At 39.7% G+C, this 23,695-nt stretch overlaps 1 protein-coding gene and 1 long non-coding RNA gene across 2 annotated transcripts; one reads left to right on the forward strand and one right to left on the reverse strand.

Annotated features, from left to right (window-relative positions):
* Positions 1-1,662: 1,662 nt before the first annotated feature.
* Positions 1,663-6,063, forward strand: LOC141488347 (uncharacterized). Its single transcript, XR_012468656.1, has 4 exons — positions 1,663-1,701; positions 4,040-4,123; positions 5,703-5,769; positions 5,977-6,063. It is a non-coding gene; the product is annotated as an uncharacterized LOC141488347 (long non-coding RNA).
* Positions 3,347-22,041, reverse strand: PSMA5 (proteasome 20S subunit alpha 5). Its single transcript, XM_074188342.1, has 9 exons — positions 21,714-22,041; positions 18,954-19,020; positions 16,428-16,554; positions 14,627-14,694; positions 13,252-13,359; positions 13,082-13,140; positions 11,114-11,216; positions 9,696-9,782; positions 3,347-3,607 (listed from the first exon to the last, which is right to left on the reverse strand). Exons 1-9 carry the CDS (start codon positions 21,740-21,742, stop codon positions 3,530-3,532), a joined length of 726 nt encoding a protein of 241 aa, XP_074044443.1. The 5' UTR covers positions 21,743-22,041; the 3' UTR covers positions 3,347-3,529.
* Between the last annotated feature and the right edge of the window lie 1,654 nt (positions 22,042-23,695).

Consider the following 23,695-nt stretch of genomic DNA (forward strand, 5'->3'; position numbering starts at 1 on the left):
CTGGCTGATGGAGCACCTGGGTTTTCTTAGTATTAGTTGACATTAGCACAATAGCAAAGAATTGATCCATAGTTTGTTGCATCTCAGCTTCAGGGGCTGCATCGAGTGCAGGAAAACAAGATCATGCATCAGCACTCCCTCCACTTTGGTCTTGGTTTGTACTCCTTTCAAGTTGAAGAATTTACCATCAGTGCAGTAACTGAACTTAATGGATGTCATCGTCAGTGAAAGCATTTGATGACCTGACTGAAAACATCATGCTAAAAAGCATGGGAGCAAAGACACAGCCTTGTTTCACTCCATTGGTGATGTGGAAATCTTGAGAGCATCATCCACTATCCAGAATCCAGGCAAGCAAACTGATGTAGAATACTGATGAACTCCGGGTGACCACATTTTGACATAATTTTCCATAAGCCTCATGTCTGACGGTATCAAAGGCCTTGGTTAGATCTTCAAATGCTGTATGCAGACCTCTGATCTGCTCTTGGCATTTTTCCTAGAGTTATTGGGCAAGAAACCTTGGACCCTTTCTGAAGCTATACTGGTTCTCAGGAAGGTGACCACCTTCCAGGTGCAGGATCAGCTATTATGATCTGGCAAGAATCTTGCCAGCAATGATTGAGAGAAACACATCTGATTCAATATATAATGCTAAAATACATATTAAAAGGTAACAATAGTAGTGTGTGACTTGTCCTGTCAGCCGTGGTCAGCTGTCCAAGTCAGCTTGTAGTAACTTCAACAGTAAGGCCATCATCTACTTTGTCTCCCCACAATGCCTTCACAGAATAGGTGCTTATTTTGTAACAATTTGTAAATATTTGTGAACTTCACATTTTTTCTTTTCAACATTTCTTCTATTCAATACAAAAGTTGGGAGTCATAAATTACTTTTATCCAATATACTGTTTCCATTTCATTTGTCTAGTCAAAAGGTATTAAAATATTTTATTCTCTATTCAAACTTTCTCCAAGATAATTTTGCCAGGCAAATGGGTTGATATGAATAACAAAAATGCCTTAGAACTTTGAAAGCTAATGGGTATTGTATAGTTCTGTCAATTCAATAGTTTCAAGAGTCAACAAAAGAGAAAATCTTAAATGTGGAATTGTTGTATAAAACATCAAAGTTTGTCCTAGTCAGAGAGCCCGTGAAATTATTTAAGGTACAAAGTGCACTTTGGATTTAGTGGGTGCACTCTTAATAAAAATGAAGCATCAGATTCTCAAAGGAAACACATAAAGCATGAGTTACATACTGTTTAGAGCTGTGGACTAAGTGTTACTCCTAGCTCACAGTTTTCTTGCCAAATTAAGGCACAAGATCATACACACTCAAAAATTTATCACCTCTCTTCAAAGGGGTGAGATGACTTCGATAATTTCTATCCTGGTTTTCATTCATCTAAATATAGCTAACATCATTCTACAATTGGGATGGATTCATTCATTAACTATATTAAAGTGAGTTAAGCCGTAGGAAAATTTAGTTAAGCCAGGATTCTTAACCTCTTAGAGCTTAATGCTAGGGACTTCAGATTCTTTGAAGACACATCATTAAATAAACATTTGCATAATAAATTAATGAATTGTAAGCCATAAATTCTCAAGCAAAGAGGAATAAGATAACCTAAAGTTTTCAATTTTTATCATTTACCAGGAAATGAAGGTGAACATGAAGAGAAATTAACCCATAAGGTAAATTTGACATAGTACCTATTAAAGCATTTCTTTAGAATTCAGTCCTTTTGATTTCAAATTACTTAATTCCTTTAGTTTTCAAATGTGATAAAAGTCCCTATATTAAACAACTTGGTTTCTAATATTGTGTGAACTTGGCAAGTGAACCTCTTTAGGCCCCATTTTCCTAAATTGTAAAGAGATTAGATTAAAAGATCTTTAAAAGCCTTTCTATAAGCTATTATATTTTTATGCTAGAAATTGGATTGAGATTTTAGTTTCTTCCTACAATCAGAACCAATTTAAAATTTATTCACTGATTATTTTCCCAGGTCTATGATTTTATTAGTGTATGGTATTCCCACAGTGAGAAAACTTCAACAAGCAAATGCCAAGAGACAATTGTTTAGGGATTTTATAGTTTAAAGAATTGCAGAGGTCAGTGGGTTTAAGTGACTTGTCCAAAGTCACAAAGGTAGTGATTATTAGAGACAGGACTCGGACCAACTCTTAATTCAATACACCATTCTCCTATTTGCAACTATTAGAACTAGTCTAACATTCTTCAATGCTTTCTTTTTAAACACTAATACATATTTCAGAGTTAAGGAAATAATTTCTGTGGCTCCCAGAGAATTACAATCAACTCTTGATTTTTCCACAATTTTTAATTTTTTATCCTTTCATCCTATTTTCTACCAAATGCAAGGTTTCCCTCCCAAACTTTTGGTTATCCATAATTCTGTCCTATTGATAGTTAAAATTTGAAGAATGACTTAGTTCTGTGCTTCATAATTTGACTAGGTTCTAATACAAGACCAGAATCATGCTTTTACATGACTAATATGGAAACATGCTTAGATGATCCTGTATCAAATTGCTTGTGTCTTGGGGAGGTGGAGATGAGAAAGGGAGAAAATTTTTCAAAAATGGATGTTAAAATAAATGCTGCTTGACTATAAAAAAAAAGAACTAAAAGTGGGAGGGAGGGAGATTGAAAACATGAATTTTATTTCAGGGGTCAATCAGTATTTCCCAGAAATAGTTACCCGACTATACTGTCTCAGTAGACTGCCACCTTATGTAACAGGTCTTATGGGAAAACAAGCCCCAAAGTAGTAAATGGTTTATATTATCCATCACGATTATTTGGGTTAATGGGGGGTGGGGTGTAGAAGAGAGGTGACCAGAGATCTGTTGGATCATCTTCTAAGATCTGTTAAATAGAAGTTTGTTTTAAGTGATAGGGGTGTTCTGTGGCACTATCCTCTGAAGGCCACAAGAGGGAGTTTTGCTAGTTTGAATTCACATAAAACGGGCTGCATGGATGCCTTCTAAGTTATAAGTGCCAGAAGACTCAAGAGATTTGAGGGGGCACACTATTTTTTTTTAGGTTTTTGCAAAGCAAATGGGGTTAAGTGGCTTGCCCAAGGCCACACAGCTAGGTAATTATTAAGTGTTTGAGACCAGATTTGAACCCAGGTACTCCTGACTCCAGGGCCGGTGCTTTATCCACTGTGCCACCTAGCCGCCCCAGGGAGCACACTACTTTTAAGAGTTACAGCATGGAAAAATTAATGACATCTTTTCTTTTACTAATATAAGCACTTACACAGACACAGAGCACCATACCCCTCTACATTATAAGGTATAGTTCAACAAATTAGTTTTCAGTTTCTCTTTATTTCAGTCTTCCTTTATGTACATAAATTGTAAAAAACACATAAACATCAACTACTCTGGGAAACTTCTTCCCAGGGAGTAGAGAGCGGAAATAAAAAATTGCAATCAGGAAAGTTGAAAGTTAAAGAGAGCCACATTGAAACTCTGGAGAGTCCCTCTTCTTTCAAATATCCTTGATAACCTCTTCCAGCTCCTCTTTTGTGAACATGTGGAACTTCAGACCAGGCTCCACTGTGGCCAGCTAGAAAAGAAAAAGGCCAAGATTAGAGAGCTGGGTTGGTTTCCTTCCATACAGAGCACAGAAAGCCTGGTTAAGGAGGGGGCTGCTGGGGGTGCAGCTGTTCACTTAGGGGCTAAAGGATCTGCTGTCCTAAGGATATTTTTTCCAGGCTGGAACTGTTCTGTAGGTCACTAAAATAGCTCTGGGTCTCCAAATTAAAACTTTTTATTTACCAGATCTCTTCCTTTAAAGTGAATAATACTTGGGGGGAATCTAATTCCTTGGATCTACAAGAAAAATACCAAAAACTCAACAGCATGAGAATATGGTTCTGGTAGTTTTGAAGAATGCCTATATTTGCAAACAGATACTCTTTTGTGGTTTTTCAAGATTATGGACCATATGGCAACTTCACCAGTGTTAAAATCTAATTTTTTCCTTCTAAAAACACAGGATATTATTTAACCAGTGAAACAGGAAATCAGTGATAATGAACAGTCATGATCTTTTCTGTCCATCAAGGCACAAGTGAGGGAGGTGAGAAGATATTCTTATGGTTAAGGCTACTGGAGCTTTCAGCACTTCTTCCTTAGTTTCATAAGCACCAATTTTATTTTCACTACTTAGGGAAAAATGCTATCGTACCATTTTGATGTTCAGCTGAAAGTAGTTCAGTTTGTATATTTGGTTTTTTAAACTCATTCCATTTGAATCATACTACTCACCTTTTAAAATGTAAAATTAAATGCCTTTTTCCCAAACATGCTACCATAAATTGAAGAATAGACATTATTGTTACTTAGTGAAGTTTTATAAATGTTAAAATGGTGAGTCAAAGGCTTGACCTGGTTTTGCTCCTTGCTACCTTTCTATGTATTTGGTTTCCTGCCCTGAAAAATGATGAGGTTGAAACTGATTGCAAAGTCCCTTCCAACTCCAAATCTATGCTCCAGCCATAACCATATTACTGGCTGTTTCCATCTCATCTATAATGAAAGGTTTGAGAAAGTTAGAACTGATATCATGGAGATCTGAAGATTTTGCTTTGTATTTGATTTAGAAAGGAAGCATTCTCTTTACCCTTAGCCCCAAGTCTAGACTAGAGTCTTAAGGGCCACATCCAGTACCTGGATATAAGAGCACCCATGGTTCTAAAGAATATAGAGGGGATGGGGTAGCTATCAATTCATTATTATAGAGAACTCCCACTGGAGAAACTTCTACTTATGCAGGTCAACACCTTTTCTGTAACCTATCATCTAAGAAATTTGCCCTAGAACTGTGGCTCTCAAAGTGTTATCTGGGGACTTCTGGAGATCCTCTAAATTCTTTTAAGGGGATGAGGGATTCAGAGATCAAAACTATTTTCATAATAATACTAAGAAATTTAAATTCTTTTTGTTTTTTAGATTTTTCAAGGCAATGGGGTTAAGTGGCTTGCCCAAGGCCACACGGCTAGGTAATTATCAAGTGTCTGAGGTCGTATTTGAACCCAGGTACTCCTGACTAGAGCCGGTGCTCTATTCACTGCACCACCTAGCCCTAGCCACCCCTTGAAATTTAAATTCTAATATGTAGCTATAACTAGATATAACCCACATAAACAAAACCTCTTTGGGGCATTCTCAATAATTTTTAAGAATGGAAGTTTGAAAACTGTGTTTCCCCTAGAGCATAGCTGTCCAATCTTACTTTTAAAATTTTTTATTGAAACAATAAATACATTTTGATTTGCCATTTTTAGTGAGAGTTCTTCAGTAGCTAGGCTTCATTTACTAAAGTATTTAGTAAACCCACAGGCAGGCCACATTTTGGACAGTCCTGCCCTAGAGCACTGTGAAGTTAGGTATCTTGTTCAGGATCATATAGTCAATGTTTCAACAAGGGGACCTGAACCTTGGTTTTCCTGGTTTCAAGGCCAACTCTTATTTACAGCATCACATCCTGACCCTCTCAGTTGCAAAATATTTGTGTATAAATATGCCCACATGAATTATTTTCTCCAACAATTACAAAATTCAAGCACTATTACTCCCCTAAAATTTCATTTCTTTGTGTTTTTCCCCCCTTAATCTTTCCTATCTTACTCACAATTCCTTAATATTGTACCACATAGGTACAGAGGAAAAGAGGAAAGTCAGAGGAAAGAGAGAAAATCAACTCCATCTGAAACTTATGATAAGGTAATAATAGTCTATATAAGGTGGTTTGGAAAATAATGTACTAAACATATAGGAATTGGGGAGAAAGCTAAGTTACAGAACCAGTGTACAAAATGAAGGCTGTCAAAAATGTCATAAAATTCCGAAGATATTTATGGCAAAGATATCATCCTTTGGGTCCAAATATACCTCTACTGGCATCATCATCTTTTATTTCTATCATATTAGTTATTTGGGAATAACCACATGGACAAGAGTTGCAGAGAATGGACAATCATGGATGGACTGCATTTTGCAGTACTGGAGAAGTACCACACCTAAATAAAAACAAATATTCATACTAGTAATGTGGTATGATAACTACTCTACACATCATCTCCTAATGTTTGATTATCAACTCCATAAGAGCTGGGATCACATCTTAGTAATATTTTGTATCTTCTCCAGAGTTAGCACAGCATTCTGCAAAGCTGATACTTGTATGTGTTTCTTTTTTTTTAAAAAGGTTTTTTTGTAAGGCAATGAGGTTAAGTGGCTTGTCCAAGGCCACACAGCTAGGTAATATATTAAGTATCTGAGGTCAGATTTGAACTCAGGTACTCCTGACTCCAGGGCTGGTGCTCTATCCACTGTGCCACCTAGCCACCCCTGTATGTGTGTTTCTTGAACTGAATATGAATTCTTTACTTTTGTAGACTAAAAATATAACAATATATAAACAATAATATACATAATTGCAACAGATGTTATACACTCACATTTGCATGGAGTTGGGTAATAAACTTTTCCCAAGTGTTCTCCGACCTATCATTTTACTCAATACTCACATTATCTGAGCCTTTCAAAATTTGGAAGTCTCCATTGCCACCTACCAGACCTGAATAGGAAGCCCCTCTACAACACACCTGCTGCTCCTTGTTTGATCCTCTAAGGATATCAGCTATCAGCTGCCACATCACAACTGACACCTTGTTTCAAGTCTGCAATACACCAACTCCCCCCAGACTCTTTTCAAAATAATTGCTATTTATCCAGGCCTTCTTCATTTGACATTAGCGGAGGTGATTGTTTTTGATATCTAAGGGCAAGACCTTACATTTGTCCTTTCTGCATTTCATCATACTCTCTCTTTTTTCAATGGTTTAAGAGATGCATTTTTATTAGAATTTCTTAAATATTTCATTTGAGCTTTACAATCATACTTAAATTTTTTTTTTTTTACCTATTTAAGACAATGGGGTTAAGTGACTTGCCCAAGTCACACAACTTGGCAATTATAAAGTGTCTGAGGCTGAATTTGAACTCAGGTCCACCTGACTCCAGGACAGGAGCCCTAACCACTGTGCCACTTGGCTGCCCCTCTGCATTTTATCATATAAGGTATTCTAGCCTACCAAGATTCTTTTTTTTTGTTTGTTTTTGCAAGGCAATGGGGTAAAGTGGCTTGCCCAAGGTCATACAGCTAGGTAATTATTAAGTGTCTGAGGCCGGATTTGAAATGAGGTCCTCCTGATTCCAGGGCAAGTGCTCTATCCACTGCACCACCCAGCTGCCCCCCTCAAGATCTTTTTAGATATTATCCAGTCTATTAGTTACCCTTCCCAGTTTTGTTATATATAGACATTTGATAAGCCTACAATCTATGACTTTATCTAAGTCACTGATAAAAATGTTAAAAAGCGCAAGGTCAAGGATGAGTCCCTAGGGACCTCCCACCTTGGTGATACTGAAAGATTAATAATTTTTGAGTACAGCCATCCACAAGAGTCTGTTTCCAAGCTGATATCAAATGTTTATTTTTTTTGGATACAACTATTCATCTTATTTCAAAGTTCAGTTACTTGCTAAAATCTAGCTTTATTCAGCATTCCCCTGATCCATCAGTCTGATACTTAGAATATTCTGTGCTTGATGACACTGGATGGACTATTCAGATCACTGTTGTTTCTACATGCTCACTATCCATCCCTCTAATAAGAAACTGCATATTTTACCAAGAATCGAAGTCAAGTTCACCAGCTTATCAGCAGTGGACTCCATTCTTTTTACTTTTCTGAAAACTGGAACATTACTCTTCTCCTTTCCTATCTAGTCTTCCAAAGATGCCTATGATCGAGTAATCACAGCTGCCAGTTCTTTCATTATCTCAGAAGGTAGCTCATCTGGGTCTGCTAATCCATATGGTATACTATATTTACTTATCTTGGCTACCAGCTCCCTATTAATTATTTTTGTTCTGATCTTTCTAGTCCAAAGATCACTCTCGCTTAAGAAAATGGAATCGTTACAAAAAAAGTTAATTTTCTCTACCTTCTCTTCATGTTATCCCTTATGTGTCCAAAATAGTCCTATCTCTTCTTTGAGACACTTTGTCTTCAATGGAACTAAAAATCTAAACCAAACATTTCTTGTTCTTAGCTACCCTCAGTCTCAATGTATTCTGTGTTTCAACATTCCTAATATCACAGGTCAAAACTTTGTTTTTCCATTTCTCTTTTGCTACTGTTTTGTTACTACCTTTCATACAGAGGGTGTGTGTGTGTATGTGTGTGTGTCTAAGATATCTAAGGCACTACCTAGCTGCCTCTCATATAGGTATTTTTAAACCTTTGAGATGGTCAGTAAAATCCCTTCTGCAGCCACATCAGTCTCTCCAGACAACTTCTCTTATTGGTCCTCAGCAGAATGGTTTCTATGTCAGTATTCATTCTTGGCAGCTTCTCACCCCTCTTAGGCTGTTCTAGGAAGGTCCTGTGATTTTCCTTTAAGAATTTGCAGGTGAAAATATAGAAAGGAAATTGCCATTATAAGGTCCCCTATCCTTTAGAGGATGAAATTATTCTTTTGCTGTTATTGAGTCATTTCATTGTTTCTAACTCTCTGTGACCTCATTTAGGGGGAGTCTTTCTTTCTTCAGCTAACTTTATATAAAGAAACTGAGGCAAATAGAATTAAATAAATTGCCCAGGGTCGAACAGCTAGTCCATGACTGAGCCCAGATTTAAACTCAGGTCCTTCAGATTCTAGGCCCATTATTCTATCCACTGCCCACCTAACTCATCCTCTTAGCTAAAAATTATTAAACTGTTTTGTTTGGAATAGTGAGAGAACTCTTACTGAAATGTGGACCACCTTTCTAGATCTGTTCTCAACTATTTACATTTTTTCATCCAAGTGGTCTGAAGAAGATTCCACCAACAACCATGTTTCTTTTCTGTCTCTGTTGGGTCTTTACCCAAATGCTTCCCTCTCTGATTCCTCAGAGCTTGGCACAGTGACTGGCACTGATCCAGCACCTGACAAATCCTTTGGTCTGGACTTGACTCTAATAAACATTCATTCCTTATATACAAGGGTATTCTATACTCACCCTACTGTTTTTTACCTGGGCTATTTCTATTCAATAAAGTGCACCATCCCAGAATTATATTTCAGTCATGGGATTTAGCCCACCAGATCTGAATGATACTCCAGGGGTCAAATTTGTCTCCTTGCATTAAAGCTATCTAGGTCACTTTGTTTCTTACCCATACTTTGTGTATTTGGGTTGAGATAGCTGAAGTCACATGTTTATGCTTGTGTTTTTTTCTAGGATCTCATCTGTGAATTTGGGACACTCTTCCTACCCTGGAACTTGTCTCTATCTAGTTTTGTTAGGGACATGTAGACAGTCTCCCCAACCCTGATTCTTATTCAGTTAAATACTCTGATTATATCTGAAAGACTTTAGACAAATACATTTCTAGAAATCTTCGGTAGGTATAGTTATCCTTGGTCAGGAGTTCACCAATCCTATACTTGAAGCTCTGTTAAATTAGGCATATGAAATGAATAGAGTGGAGAAATGCAGAGGTAAAAGCAGGGTTTGTTGATACTTCTCAAGTTCTCAATAAGAATCTCTAGAGCTATATAGTATAGGAAGAAAAAGAAATTAGCCCTCAAGTTACCTCTATGTTAGTTGCATTCAGTTTTTCTTCCATCACTTGTTTGAGAATTATGAGCGATGACTTGATTGCTTCTTTCAGGGTCATAGCCTTGAGGGAGGGGGGGAAGGGAAGAAGAGAAAGAAAGGTTGTGGCTAAGGTATTTCTTAGGAAGCAAATCATCCTTCCTTGAAAAATCTTGTCCTAATGCATTATTGGAACTGTGATTTGGTCCACCAACTATGGAAAATATCACTGCATAAGAATTCCAAGGAAGTTAAAGACAGAAGAAAGACCTTACACACACACACACACACACACACACATATACACATATATATATTATAAACATTGGCAACAACAACATGGCAAAAAATCAAAAATAAAGTAGGTACCTATCAGTTGAAAAATACAGTGATTTTTTTAATGTAATGAAAAATATATCATATAAATGATTTAAAGAATAAGCAGTTTGTGAAGATTATATGAACTGATATACAATGAAATAAACAAGACCAAAAGAAATCAATGACCACCTTAGTGTAAAAGCAAATAACACTAAAAGACAAAGGAATTTAGACCAATGCAATCTTAACTCTGGAAAGTCAGAAGAAACATACCTCTCTCCTTTCAGGAGGAGGGTACTGGACTAAGGGGGAGGAATGGGACATATGTTTTCATACATGTTCATCATATTGGCACATTTTGTTTAGCTTTTATGTCTTTATCACAAAAAAGAATTCTATTAAGGACAAGGGGTGGAAATTTGGAAGTAACAATAAAAGGAAAAAAACCAACAACAAACCCCAAAGAATCAATGGGGAAAACTGGCTTTAAAAGTCTGCCCTATCTTTAAGAAAAAAACCCAAAACAATTGTTAAGTATTGACAAATTCAAAACCCAGATAGGTTAACAAGTGAAATGAATCAATGTTTAAATATATATCCATATGGATTCACAAAAAATCTAAGCCATCAAAGCAATTATAGATAATTCCTCTATGGTTCCTTATCTTAGAGGAAGTTCTGGAAAATGGTTTATTTCTTTTATTATTTAGGTTCACTTTAAAAAAGAAGACCATTTCCTCTTGAGGACCTCCAATAGGTTATATCCTCAAAACACAAAAGTGTCTTTCCTACTTTCCTGCGATCTATCTCCGTCACCTAAATTTGTCCAACCATAAAATAAAGCCTACCTGACACTCACATAAATCAGGGATACTATTGGGGATTATGTGGGCTGATTGCTGCCCTAACCCTCGTGAGTGATGGAGCAGAAAAAGAAGCAGCACAGACATTTCTGTTTCTTTTCCATTAATTTTTAAGCTCTGAGACTGAGAAATCTCAAATGATCTTATGACTCTAGAGGGTTTGAGTTAAATCCCAAGTGGTTAAAGAATCAGGTGCAGCCTAAGTAGAAACACTTTGATCAGGTCTGCATACCTTGTGATAAACTTCCTGCAAAGAGCTCTGGGCACCTTCTGAAGCAGAGCCAATTGCTCGAGCATCACACTGTACAAAGGTTCCTGAAGGGTCCATATGAAACCTACCAGTTGGGAAAAAATGAGAATTAAATACATCACCTGGATGATATCACACAACTCTATGGAATTCAAACACACTTTCTTAAACATTCAGTCAAGTAAAAAAAGGGAAAGGAAGTCCAAATAACACAGTGGAACACAGAAAAAAGCTAGTTAGGGTGCTTAAGAAAACAAACAGCAATTGTTGGGATTTCAAAGAGAGAAATTTTCATGTAAATAAAACACTTGAGGGTACTCATTAAATAATATTTGATCACCTAATTAAGAACAAAAGGACCTGAGAGATGATTTAGTCTAGTGCTCTCATTTTACATCTAAAAAAAATGGGGCTCTAGGAAATGACTTACCCCAAAGTTACAGAGCCAATATTTGAATCTTGGGTCTTTGACTCCAAATGCAGTCGTTTCAAAGAGAAGCTCTGAAATTTTGTATCTTAAGGATACAAAGAAATAGCAAGAGGGACTAGACTTGTGATTTCATCTGTAGAGGAAACTCCCTCTACCAATTCAAGTTGGTACCTTCTCTGCCACTTAGAAAAGTCTTATGGAGATTGTCTGGAACAGAGGAATCAAACGTGTAGCCTACTACTTACTACACTGTCAAGTGCAGCCTGAACCAGATTAAAATTATAATAAAGCACAGATAATACTAATACATGGCTAAGTCAATGTGGCTTATGTAATGGTCTGGTCTTCCCAAGTTCTGAATGGACCTCACTGGTCTCTAGCACTGAAAGGGATGTGATTTGATTGGAGTTCTATTGGTTCTGGCCCCTCATTCTCTTGTGACAGACTTCCTACAAGGAGCTCTGAGTACCTTCTCAAGTAGGGCCAACTGCCGCCACAGTGGGCAGGCTCCAGAATCCAAAGGAAATCTACTGGACATAAAACTCTTCTTTTTAGAGAGTAAGAACTTAGGACCCTCTGTACTGCACCATGCTGCTTAGAGATACAAAACTTCAACCAAACTGAAATACTATTTCTTCCCAAACAGGATTGATCCCAATAGCAGAACTCTGCAAAGAAGCCTTCTCAATTCTCTCTTTTGTGTATATGTGGATGTGGTGTGGGGTGTTGTGGGTGTGTGTTTAAGGAAGTGGGGGGGCACGGAAAGGGAGAGATAAAACAAAGTCAAACCCTTCTGTGGGTCACAGAGTCTGGCTAATTTACTGTAGTTTCTCTTAATTCTCAGGAGAGTCCAGTACTCTGGCCATCATGGAAGCCCCTCGGGTGGGCAATCTCAATGTCAAAAGCTGCTGAAATCCTGCCACCATTAGGTCTATCTCCCACACATACCCAAGTATACCATCTGGGTTTTTCTTTCCCAGACACATATAGTATATTGGGTATGAAATCAGACTAGAACCTAGTAACACTGACTCTCATAAATTTTGGATCAAATTATGCTTTCCAAACTATAACTGCATATGGGAAAAAGCTTAATATAACAACATTAACCATATGATGTATTTGTGCTATTTTCTTGACATCAGTATTACGAAGATACTAGGTAGTGGCAAAAAAAAAAAAGTTATTTCAGATGTTCTCCTAGGTTTAAAATGACCCCCATCCCAGGGATCTTGACCCTGGACAATAATCTAATTCATAAATTTCTCATTGACAGGCTGAATGAGAATTTTCTCATAACTCATTTTAAGTCCTGAGAAGAAAGACACAACAATCAAGACAGGTTAGATAGTAGCAGCAGTTTCTTGTGTTCTGAGAAGCCCCTTTTCAAGAACTTCAGAATAATGTCTATAGTGGCTTAAAGAACATCTCCTTCTAGTGATTGAAAGCTACCACTACTTTGCCAAACGAAAAAAATCCCTTAAAAAGAATCCAAAACTGCAAAACAAAACATTACTTACAGCTGTGGTCCCTTTTCATCAACTCCTCCAAATAATAGTGCCACTCCAAATGGACGAGACTAGAATGAGAGAAAAGTAGACAGACAGATATAAGAAGTTGGTGATTCTATTAGTAAGAGTCCTTAATCATATAGAACAGTAAGAAGACTCAATACAAACAACATACTTACCATGGCACCAGGATCAGCATCCTCTTCCCCAAACTGCAAAGCCAGGTTGGAAACAGCCTGGGTCACACTCTCCACTGTCATTGTCTCATTGTAGGTGAACCAGTGGTTCTAAGAGAATAGCAAAATATAGTATAACCTTCATTTTAACCCTAGTGCTGGATGGCTACAGTTGCAAAGAGAAGACAAGTCCCATGGGCTGAAGGAACCAGGAAGAGAAAGATCAACATACAGTCACAGACTCTTGAGACTTAGTGAAAATGAAGAAAACTGTTTTTGGAAATATCCCTTTCAGGAGCAGCTAGGTGACATAGTGGATAGAGCACTGGTCCTGGAACTGGGAGGACCCGAGTTCAAATCTGACCTCAGACACTTCATAATTACCTAGTTGTGTGACCTTGGATAAGTCACTTAACTCCATTTACTTTCAAAAAAAAAAGAAATAGCCCTTCCATATGAAGTGTCCCAAAAATCTTTGTATGGTTAATGAAACTTTATCAAGATTCCAAGGAATAATTGATGGTTTATCCCAATCCTGAAACAAAGAGCTAATCTCAGAAAACTAAACTGCATCTTTAGTGAATGAATGCAAAAACTTCCCTCAAAGTCCTCATATTAGCCCTCTTTTAAGACTATTAAAATCAAAATTTATATTTACAAATATACTGAAAGCAACATTATAAATAAGTTCAAAGAATTTTTTAGTTCATGACTTTTTTCCTTATTAGTGTGGTCTTCAGATTAAATGTCAACTGACACATAACATTTTAAGGTCTATGAAGCATTTTACAAAATTTTATCATTTAATCCAAGCAGGCACTGAGAAACAGTAAAAACACAACCAAAAACTTCCAATGAAATCAGTATTTCCAATCAGACACTCAACTAAAATCATTATTCACCATAGGAAAAATATTATTTTACTGAACAAAAAAAAGTTAGAAACAAAAGGGACCTTAGAGATAATTTTCATTTTACAGATGTGGAAACCCAAGTCTATATAAAGGTTAATTCTCTTGCCTGGGGGCATCCTGCTAATAAATGGAAGAGTCCCAACTGGAATCTAAGCCTTCACCTTGTTCCCAAGTTCCTGTTGGTATAGTACACAATGCAATTTCTTGTTTCATATCAAAATAAGGCCAACAGAAAAGCAGGCACCAGCTCTTTTGCTGTGGGAGTCCTTTTTGTGAGGAGCTCTGGTGAGTTAGGCTCTAAGCCTCAGACAAGTGAAAATTGTGGGTTCAACTCCGAAGGATCCCCACAGTATTTGATGCTGACCCAAACAAGTACAATACAATCTAGGGTGGCTATGTTACCACTAGGGAAAGAATGTGGGTTGCATGCTAAAGAGGAAAGATGCCTTTGAAGCATTCATTACCTGTGTCTCCACTCTGGCTTTATCAATCAAAGTCTTTGCATCAGCAATTAACCCACTCATGGCACAACCTGCAATGCAGAAGCAACAGTGACCCACTGGGTAAAGCTCTTCAGTTTCCCTCTTGGATGCTTTATAACATTTCACCTATTTATGAAATGCTGCAATTTCTGGAGTGGAACAATGGCAGCTGTTCAATGACCCTCAGGCTGTACTCCCAAACAATTCACTTTGTAACCAAGTGAAATCATGTTGCAAAAAACTAGAGGGAAAAACCCATGGCAGAGATGAGAACGAAGCCCAGCTGTCAACAGTAATGGTTATCATTTAGACAAAGCTCTGAAAATAATATCTATGGTTATCTTAACTTAAAAGATTGTTGAGAGGCTCAAATGCTTTAGGGGTTTGCAAAGAGCTGTGCAGACATTTCATTTAACCCTCTAACAACTATTTCTTCCCATTTTACAGATAAGAAAACTGGGGCTTGGAAAAATTAATTGACTTGCTCATAGTCACACAGCTATTAAGTGTACGTAACTGGATTCAAACCCAAGCCTTCTCACTCTGCCAGCACACTCTCTAAGAAACTACTTTGTGACCACCAAGTAGGACACAGGACCAGGAAAGTTTTTCCAAATAGAGCAAACACTTCCGAGCAATGTCTTTAGCACTTTCAATCTGAGGATCTCAATAGTAATTAGCATTTCTCTCCCCATGAAGAAAGGTTTACAAGTCAAATGAAGAAAACGGTCCTGGGTCCTGACTATGGCTACAGCAAAGGCCCTTTAACATTTCCTAGTCCTAAATTCAGATCAGAAATGAACTGTTCCAAATGAGGAGCTGAAGCCCTAATAGGAGATTAACGCCAGAATAAGAGGCAAAGATGACCACTATGCAACCTCCATAAAGTAGGTGGCCACACAATACTCAGTTAATTGAGTCGATGTGCTGACCTTGAATGGTCACATCCTCTCTGGGATTCAGTTTCCATATCTAAAAATACTACTTAGTATTGAGCTCTTAAGGGGAGCTTTTTCAAGTGAAAAACCTAATTCTGTGGTCTGAAAGTCACCCAGGCGAGGCAAACCACCTGTTCTACCTGAGAGACTTTAGTTCGGTAAATGGAGAGGTCACCACGAAATTGCCTTTGGATAGCTAATTTAAATGCCATGCTATAAATAAGTAGAACTGTTCACCCTGCAATGCTACAAGGATGCCAGCAGCTACAGAAAAGGGACTGTAGTCACAGGGACAGGGTTAAATAAGAGAAACCACCAGAAAAGGGAGATAAGCCATATTCAGTGGAAGGCTCTACTCCACTCCTACTCTCTTTTAACCTTTGTCACTTAGAAGATCTGTTTTAAGAGCTCCCACTTTTCCTAGGGGACAACCTTGGCCCCCTGTATCTGATCATCTCCATTTAGAGCAGGTGGCCCTCTTCCAGGGCTAACATTATACACCAATGAAGACACAGCCACCGTAGGGAGCTGGCCCATGACCAATCCTTTACACATTTCAACAACTCTGGTCTGCCAAGTCTAAATTTGAGGGGGAAGGGCACTTTGGGGAGAAGTTAAACACAAACGAGTGCTGCAGCTGCTGCTTCCTGCTCCTCCAATTATGCCCTATTGGCCTGATGCCTGGAAAACCAGCTATCACAAGCCAGTTACCTTCTGAGGGAATTTCTACACTTCTCAGGATCTCCCCTGATGTACCCACATTTCATGGAATCTGCCTTGAAGCACTGTGGAAGATTGACTAACTCAGGCCTGATCTTATGGACAAGTCTTCCTCCAACCCTTACCTATATGAGCATCGATCTCTACAATTTTCTCAATGCTGCTGGGTTCCATAAGTGGGGAGGTGATTCTCTTCTCCACAGCAAGACATACGCCCTCTGATGTCTGGATCCCAATGGCTGTGGAGCCAAGCTAAAGACAGAGATGCACTGGTTATAAATAGCAAAAAATAGGAACAACAGTGTAAAATCCTGGCTGGCACAAAACTACCTATACAGTTTGGTTAAAACTTGACACTTAACCAAATATACTTCTGCATGAATAGGAACCAATGTTCCCTGGAAAAGTCTACATCTGGCTTAGGTCATACTTGCTATATAGTTTCATGAAAAGAGTACTTCAGAATCAGGATACTGATTATCTGAGCTCTGGCCCTGCCATTTACAGGCTCTACAGCCTTAGGCAAGTCGATGTGTAAAAAATGGGAAGAACATTACTAAATCTGCATCTAGTGAGTCTCATCTGTAAAATGGGAATAATACTAAATAATACCTTACAGAATTTTTGTACCTCTCAAAAGCAAATGCATGTAAGCCCTTTGTAAACTCAAAAGTGCTACATTATTATTGGATAATATTATTGCTATTTCTAAGACATATAAAGTCATAACCTTAAGGTTAATAGTAAAGGGGAGATTCTAGGGGCAGCTAGGTGGCGCAGTGGATAGAGCACCGGCCCTGGAGTCAGGAGTACCTGAGTTCAAATCTGACCTCAGACACTTAATAACTGCCTAGCTGTGTGACCTTGGGCAAGCCACTTAACTCCATTTGCCTTGCAAAAAATAAAAAAAAGGGGAGGGGATTCTAAGTTAAAATGAAGGTTCCAGCCCTAGATGACTTAGAAACAACAGGGTGAACAGCCTAAATCAGAGAACTCAGATAAACTATGCACTTGGCCTCTGCTGTGCCATTCTGATCTAATGATGATATTAATCAGGTTTGAGGGCATAATGACACAATTCTTTTTGCTTAAAACTGAATTTTTAAAACCAGATCCTAAAAAACAAATCACAGTAACATGAATGGCATAATCTTCTTCAGTTTTTCTTCTTCCCATTCTATCTACCTACTTTCCCATTCTATCTATCTACCACTAGTCCAGACCCTCACCTCCTCATGACTACACTGCTACAACAGTCTACTTTCCCTCTGGCTTCTCTTCACTTCAATCTATCCTGCACATTGATGCTCACTGTTTTCATCATGGTCTTTCCCACCTGAAGAACCAACAATGGCTCTCAAGTCCCCCTGCTATCATGCCCAAAATTTCCCATTCTTCCCCAGTTCAAAAGCTCAACTCCAATCTAAGTCATTTCTTTACACTGAACAAGGCTTGCACATATAAAGGCTTTCACTAATATTTCTTCCCTTTTGTGGAAATTCTCCTGCCATATCCAAACCCATCTCATACATCAAAAGTTAGCCCAAATCCAATCTCCTTATTTTGCCTTCTCTGATACTATTTCCCTTCTCAACTCCAAATGCACTTAAAAAAAATTTTTTTCTCACTCTGCCAGCACACCCTCTGAGAAGCTACTTTGTGACCAGTAGGACACAGGACCAGGTGGTAGTACACATAGAAAATATCAGGAAAGCGTTTCCATATAAAGCAAACTCTTCTGAGCGATGTCTTCAGTACTTTCAATCTGAGGATCTCAATAGTAATTACCATTTCTCTCCCCATGAAGAAAGGTTAGCCTAGCAAAGGATCTGGCCACTGCTTATCCCCTTCTCTTTCCATCTCCCTTCCCTGCCCCCTCATTGTTCAATGTATATTAATTATACTCAGTTTTAGTATATTCCTATTATTTCCCCACACCCAAATGAAAACCCCTAGCACAGTGCTGGGAACATAAGTCCTCACAAACACTTGAGTAATTTTGGGAGAAGAAATTCAGTGGCAAATCCACAGAACTGGTTTTTGTCCCAAAAATCTAAATAGCTTTCCTTCACTAGGTTTTTGCTTGAATAAAAAGTCATAATTCTTAGGTGGCTCCAAAGATAGATACAAAATACTCACTTCATACTAAATATCCAGTCTAAGTTCCAAAAACATTCACTCCTCTATCCTGACATTTCTTTCTGGGGATAATTGTACTTTTCCTCACCATAGTGACCAACATCCAGGTATCAAACTAATATTAAAACGCCAGAAATGCTAATATCTTGTATCTACCTTGATTCCAAATGTCAAAACACCATAAAGAACATGTTAATGTAATCATGAAGTTGTCCCTATTTACTGTTTAAAAAAAAAAAATTCAAGGTTGAAATGGTTACAAATATTTGTCTTATATGCTGCTGCTCAAAGCCCACACAAAGGACACTAAATTCTGACAAAGTGATGAAGTAAAAAAGTATGAAGATTTATATGAATGGGAGCTGATGTGACACTTCAGTAACTAATCCCCAGCGTTTTTCAAACATGGGATTCAAGTCATGAAACTGAAAAGATCCTAGAGAAGAACAATTTCAAAATTCTCTGCAATGAACTAATGAGAGATGTTTCAAACAGGTTTGTTGTTATCATACCTTGATGGCTTCAATGGCATATTCCACCTGAAATAATCTTCCCTCAGGAGAAAAAGTATTCACACCCCTGCAATGAAAAACAAGTCACGAATAAATGTCAGCAAGCAATGGAAGTAGAGTTTCTCACTATCAGTTGGAAGTAGAGTTTCTCACTATCAGTTGCTCGGTTAGATTGGTATTATTTTCTTTTCCATATTACTATAGATAGCAATCATTATCACACATTAAATAACACTCTCAAAAGAATGGGGTCTATCCATAGAGAAGACTCTTTCTAGATGGTACCAAGGACATTTATTGCTTATCCCTAACTGGAATAAGAACTCTTTGGTTGTTTTATGCCCCCATATCTCTCTAGGCAATCTTCAAATATTATGACCTTATTCTTGTCCTCTTCTTAAGTTGTCTTCCTTATAGATATTGCTTTTTTTTTAATGTCATGAATTTCTACTTTATTCTCAGCATCCATCAGTGTCCATCTGTGTGTGCCAAGATGGTGCTGCTACAATATGGAAAATGAAAGGATACAGGGATTTGGTGGAGGTCCCAACTCAAAGATTTCTAAAACAAGGATTACTGACTTTAAAAGAAGATATTGCTTTTTAGTTATGCTTTAGTTATTCCTTTTACCTATTTGCTTCAATCCTCTTATTTTAGATTGTATGCTTCTAGAAAGCAAAGAATGTATCTGTGCCCAGGGTCTTGGTCATAGAATCTTAAAACTGGAAAAGACCTTAGTAATACTTTCATTATATGGATGGAGAAACTGAGGTCCAGAGAAACGATAACTTGCCTAAAGGATCACAGTAAATAGTATAACTCACATTTGAATCTAGATCTTCTAATCTGAAATCCAGTATTCTTGTAAAAGTTTATAGTCATAGTTAAGAGCCCTATGGGGGTAAAGGCTATGAGTACTGCTCTCCTCATGTTACAGATAATGAAGGAGTTAGATAAATGGTATAGTCCAGCTAAAAACTGGCATTCCTGACTCTAAATTCAGTGCTCTATTATCCTATTCTACACAAATGTACTTCTGAAAATTAATCCTCTCACCTCCACCCCCATCCCAGTCATATAGCCATTATCCTAGTGTAAGTCCTTACCTTTTATTTATTTAATAATCTCTCAAATCTTCTCCCTGATTTCAGACTCTTTCTACCCCAATCTATTGTACACACCAGAGATGAATTTGCTAAAGTATGGTTGTTATCATGTCACTTGCCTGCTCAAAAACTTTCAGTGGCTCTCCAATGATTTCCAAAAATCTGAATTTCTTAGTTCGATACTGAAAGCACTCCATAAATGGACCTCAAGATATATTATTTACCTTTATCTTATACTATTCCCTTAATCTAACCCAAATTCCTATCTTGATCTGTAAACAAAGTCTTATTTTTCTCATCTCCATCTAGCCATATCATGTTCACCCTTAAAAAGCCACAAATGCTACGTTCTCCACAACCCTCCCATTTGTTCCCTTTGAAACCTAGCAGCATCTTGTTCTTACTCTTCTTATAGTTATTGTCTGTCTTGAATTATAGTTAAGTATATGCAAGTATTACTTTCCACAAGATTGTGTAATCATTATACTTCCCTCAATGTACATGACATTTAGTTAACATTCTGTGAACAAAAGAATGTTTCATTTGCAAGTAGGTTAAAGGTCAGCAGAGATGATGACTTTTTTTTAGTTTTTTTGCAAGACAGTGGGGCAAGTGACTTGCCCAAGGCCACACAGCTAGGTAATTATTAAGTGTCTGAGGCTGGATTTGAACTCGGATACTCCTGACTCCAGGGCCGGTGCTCTATGCACTGCACCACCTAGGTAAAATATGCTCACCTAATGCTGATATGTCATAGCATAGAGACAGTCATTCTCAATGCTCCGGGGGGAAAATATGATGTAAGTCTGGGCAAAGGCAAGTCTTTGAAACTGAAGAAACTACAGTGGAAAGAGTACTGTCCTTGGAGCTCCCAGTACCTGAGTTCGAATCTTGCCTCTGTCGCTACCAGGATGACCTTGGGGCAGGTCTCTGTTTCATCACCCGTAAAATGGGGCCAGGAGGACTAAATAGGCTCTAAGTGTGAGATTTCATATCTATACATTATACATTCACACAGGCCTTTTATTGAATATAGAAAAGGAGGGGGGAAATTACCCTCCTTGTGACAGGACAGCAAACATACTTGATATTCAACTCGGTTCTCAACTTTCTACGGTTCAGACCTGTAGAAGAAAAACACCTTCCTCTCCAGATTCAAAGCTTTTGGCCCATATAAAAACAGAAACTGAAAGCAAAAAGGCCCTTCGGGCTTCCTGCTGCCGCCCGGCGGAGCTCCCTTGCCGGGCCACGAAGCGGAATAGTCAGAAGGAGGCTTGCGCGGGGTGGCGGAGCTCCGCCCGGACCGGCCTTGCCCTAAGGGCCGGCGCGGTGCGGGGCTGCGGGGGCCGGGCCGGCGCGGTGCGGGGCTGCGGGGGCCGGGCCGGCGCGGGGGCCCGCAGGCCCCAGCATGGACGCTGCCGCCGGGCGCGGCCCCCTCCGGAGGACGTCCTGCCGCCCGGCCTCGGGCCCGCTGCCTCGCTGCCGGGGCCCCCGAGCCCCGAGCCCCGAGCGGGGCGGGCGGCCTCCCCGGCCCCGGGCCCGCGCCGAGCCGGCGCCTCATGACGAGGCAGATCCGAGGCCGGGCTCGGGGCCTGGCCCGCTCCGGGCCTCTGTCTCCCCGCGTCTGCCCCGGGACTCGTCCGCCCTCACGCACCTGTCGTACTCGGACCGGGTGAGGAACATGGCGAGGGGCAGGACTCGGCGGCCGCACAGATCGTCCTCGGGCCCAACGTGCCTCCGCCGGCCCCGGACGAGCAGACAAATCCCCCACGGAGAGCCCAGGCCCAGACGGCGCAGGCGCCGGCGACCCTGCAGCCCGCCCTCTCCTCCTGGCCTCTCATTGGCCGAACGCGGGGCCTCCCGAGTCGATTGGGTCCCGGGCTTCCCGGCACGTCTCCGATTGGCTTAGGAAAGCCCAGGCAAGGGGCGGGGCAAGCACAGCTCTTCCGCTTCCAGGGGCGGGTGGTTGCTAGGGGCAGCGGGCGGAGACGTCCAAGATGGATCCATCCACGGGCGTGCTGCTGGCCCCCTCACCCAGAACCCGACTTGGTCCGCCTCTTCCGGGAGCACCTCCTGCTCGGGCCTTGGGATGGCGAGCGGGGCCTGGACGCCGAAGCCCGGAGAAGGCTCCCCGGTCCTCCCGGCCCCAGGCCCCGTGGCGAGCGGCGACACAAAGGCCCGGGGGCCGGCCCGGTCCCGTGAGTCCCGGCCTGACTCACGGCGCATGCGCCTCTGCCCCCCCTCACCCGTGCCCGAGCCCAGACAAAAAGGGGCAGCCCTCGGGGGCGCGGGCCGGGACACGTGCCCTCCGGGCGCCGGGAGCCTTGAACCCCAACTCCACCCATGTGTCTGTGAATCTGAATCCTTGCCCACTGATGAGCAGAGTTCTCGAATTTTGACCTTCTGCCCTCCTCCCCTCCCCTCCCCCATTTCTGATCGCAATTCAGGTCCTCTGAGGACATTATAAAAATGTTTTATTTAATATGGATTTATATTGTGTGTATGATATACTTCATATATATATTCTCTCTCTCTCTCTCTCTATATATATATATATATATATATATATATATCGAATGCTTGTTGATTGCTCTATCTCCTCTGGAAAAATGACAGAATAGCCCCCTAGGAATATTGTGAAATTATTGAATAACAAAGTGTCATTTAATAGATGAGTTTTAGGTGATTGCATTAGCTTCTTAACTGGACACCCATTATCAGAGCTCCCTACACATTGCAGCCAGAATAACTATTAATTATTGTTATATAGATCCTGATATGCCTTATCTGTGACTCTTCTGTCTTCATCTGCTACTGTTACATACAAAGAACTTTGCTTCGGTCCTCCTAAGTCTGTTCTCACCATGACCTTTATTCTTTCCATCTTTCCTTGCTCCTCTAGTCCATCACCCCTACTCTAATCTCTGTTTTCCCTATAGTTTTGGTCGGCTGTGGCTGACCAGTTTGACCATACACCATCAGGTTGCCCCTGTATCCCTTGTCTTATCAGTATTCAAGCCTTGCTAAACTCTAAACTTTGGAGCATCTTCTTTCTCTGGTCGCATTCATATGGTTTGTTTATTTGTTTAGTTTTTCCTAGGCAATGGGGTTAAGTGACTTGCCCAAGGCCACACAGCTAGGTAACTATTAAGTTCTGAGGCCAAATTTGAACTCAGGTACTCCTGACTCCAGGGCAGGTGCTCTATCCACTGCACCACCTAGCTTCCCACATTCAGATGTTTTTGAATCTTTCTGGGAAACCATCAACTCACAATAATTTTGGTCACTATAAGTTCATATTATCTAATTATGATAGACCACTAATTCATTCTTAGTATTCTTTTATTCTTTCATGATTAGCTCTATTAATCCTTTGAGGGTAATTTTTTAAGGATTTTTTGCAAGGCAATGGGGTTAAATGGCTTGCCCAAGGCCACACAGCTAGGTAATTATTAAGTGTCTGAGACCGGATTTGAACTCAGGTACTCCTGACTCCAGGACCGGTGTTCTGTGCCACCTAGCCACCTCTGAAGAAGGAAGTTTCTAACAACTATGCTTCCATCTTCCCTTTTACAACAACAACAACAACAAAAAAAAATTGAGATTGAAGAAACAGAAAGCATCTACTTCTGTTAA

The sequence above is a fragment of the Macrotis lagotis genome, chromosome 5 (assembly GCF_037893015.1).
Source record: "Macrotis lagotis isolate mMagLag1 chromosome 5, bilby.v1.9.chrom.fasta, whole genome shotgun sequence".
NCBI lineage: Eukaryota > Metazoa > Chordata > Mammalia > Peramelemorphia > Peramelidae > Macrotis > Macrotis lagotis.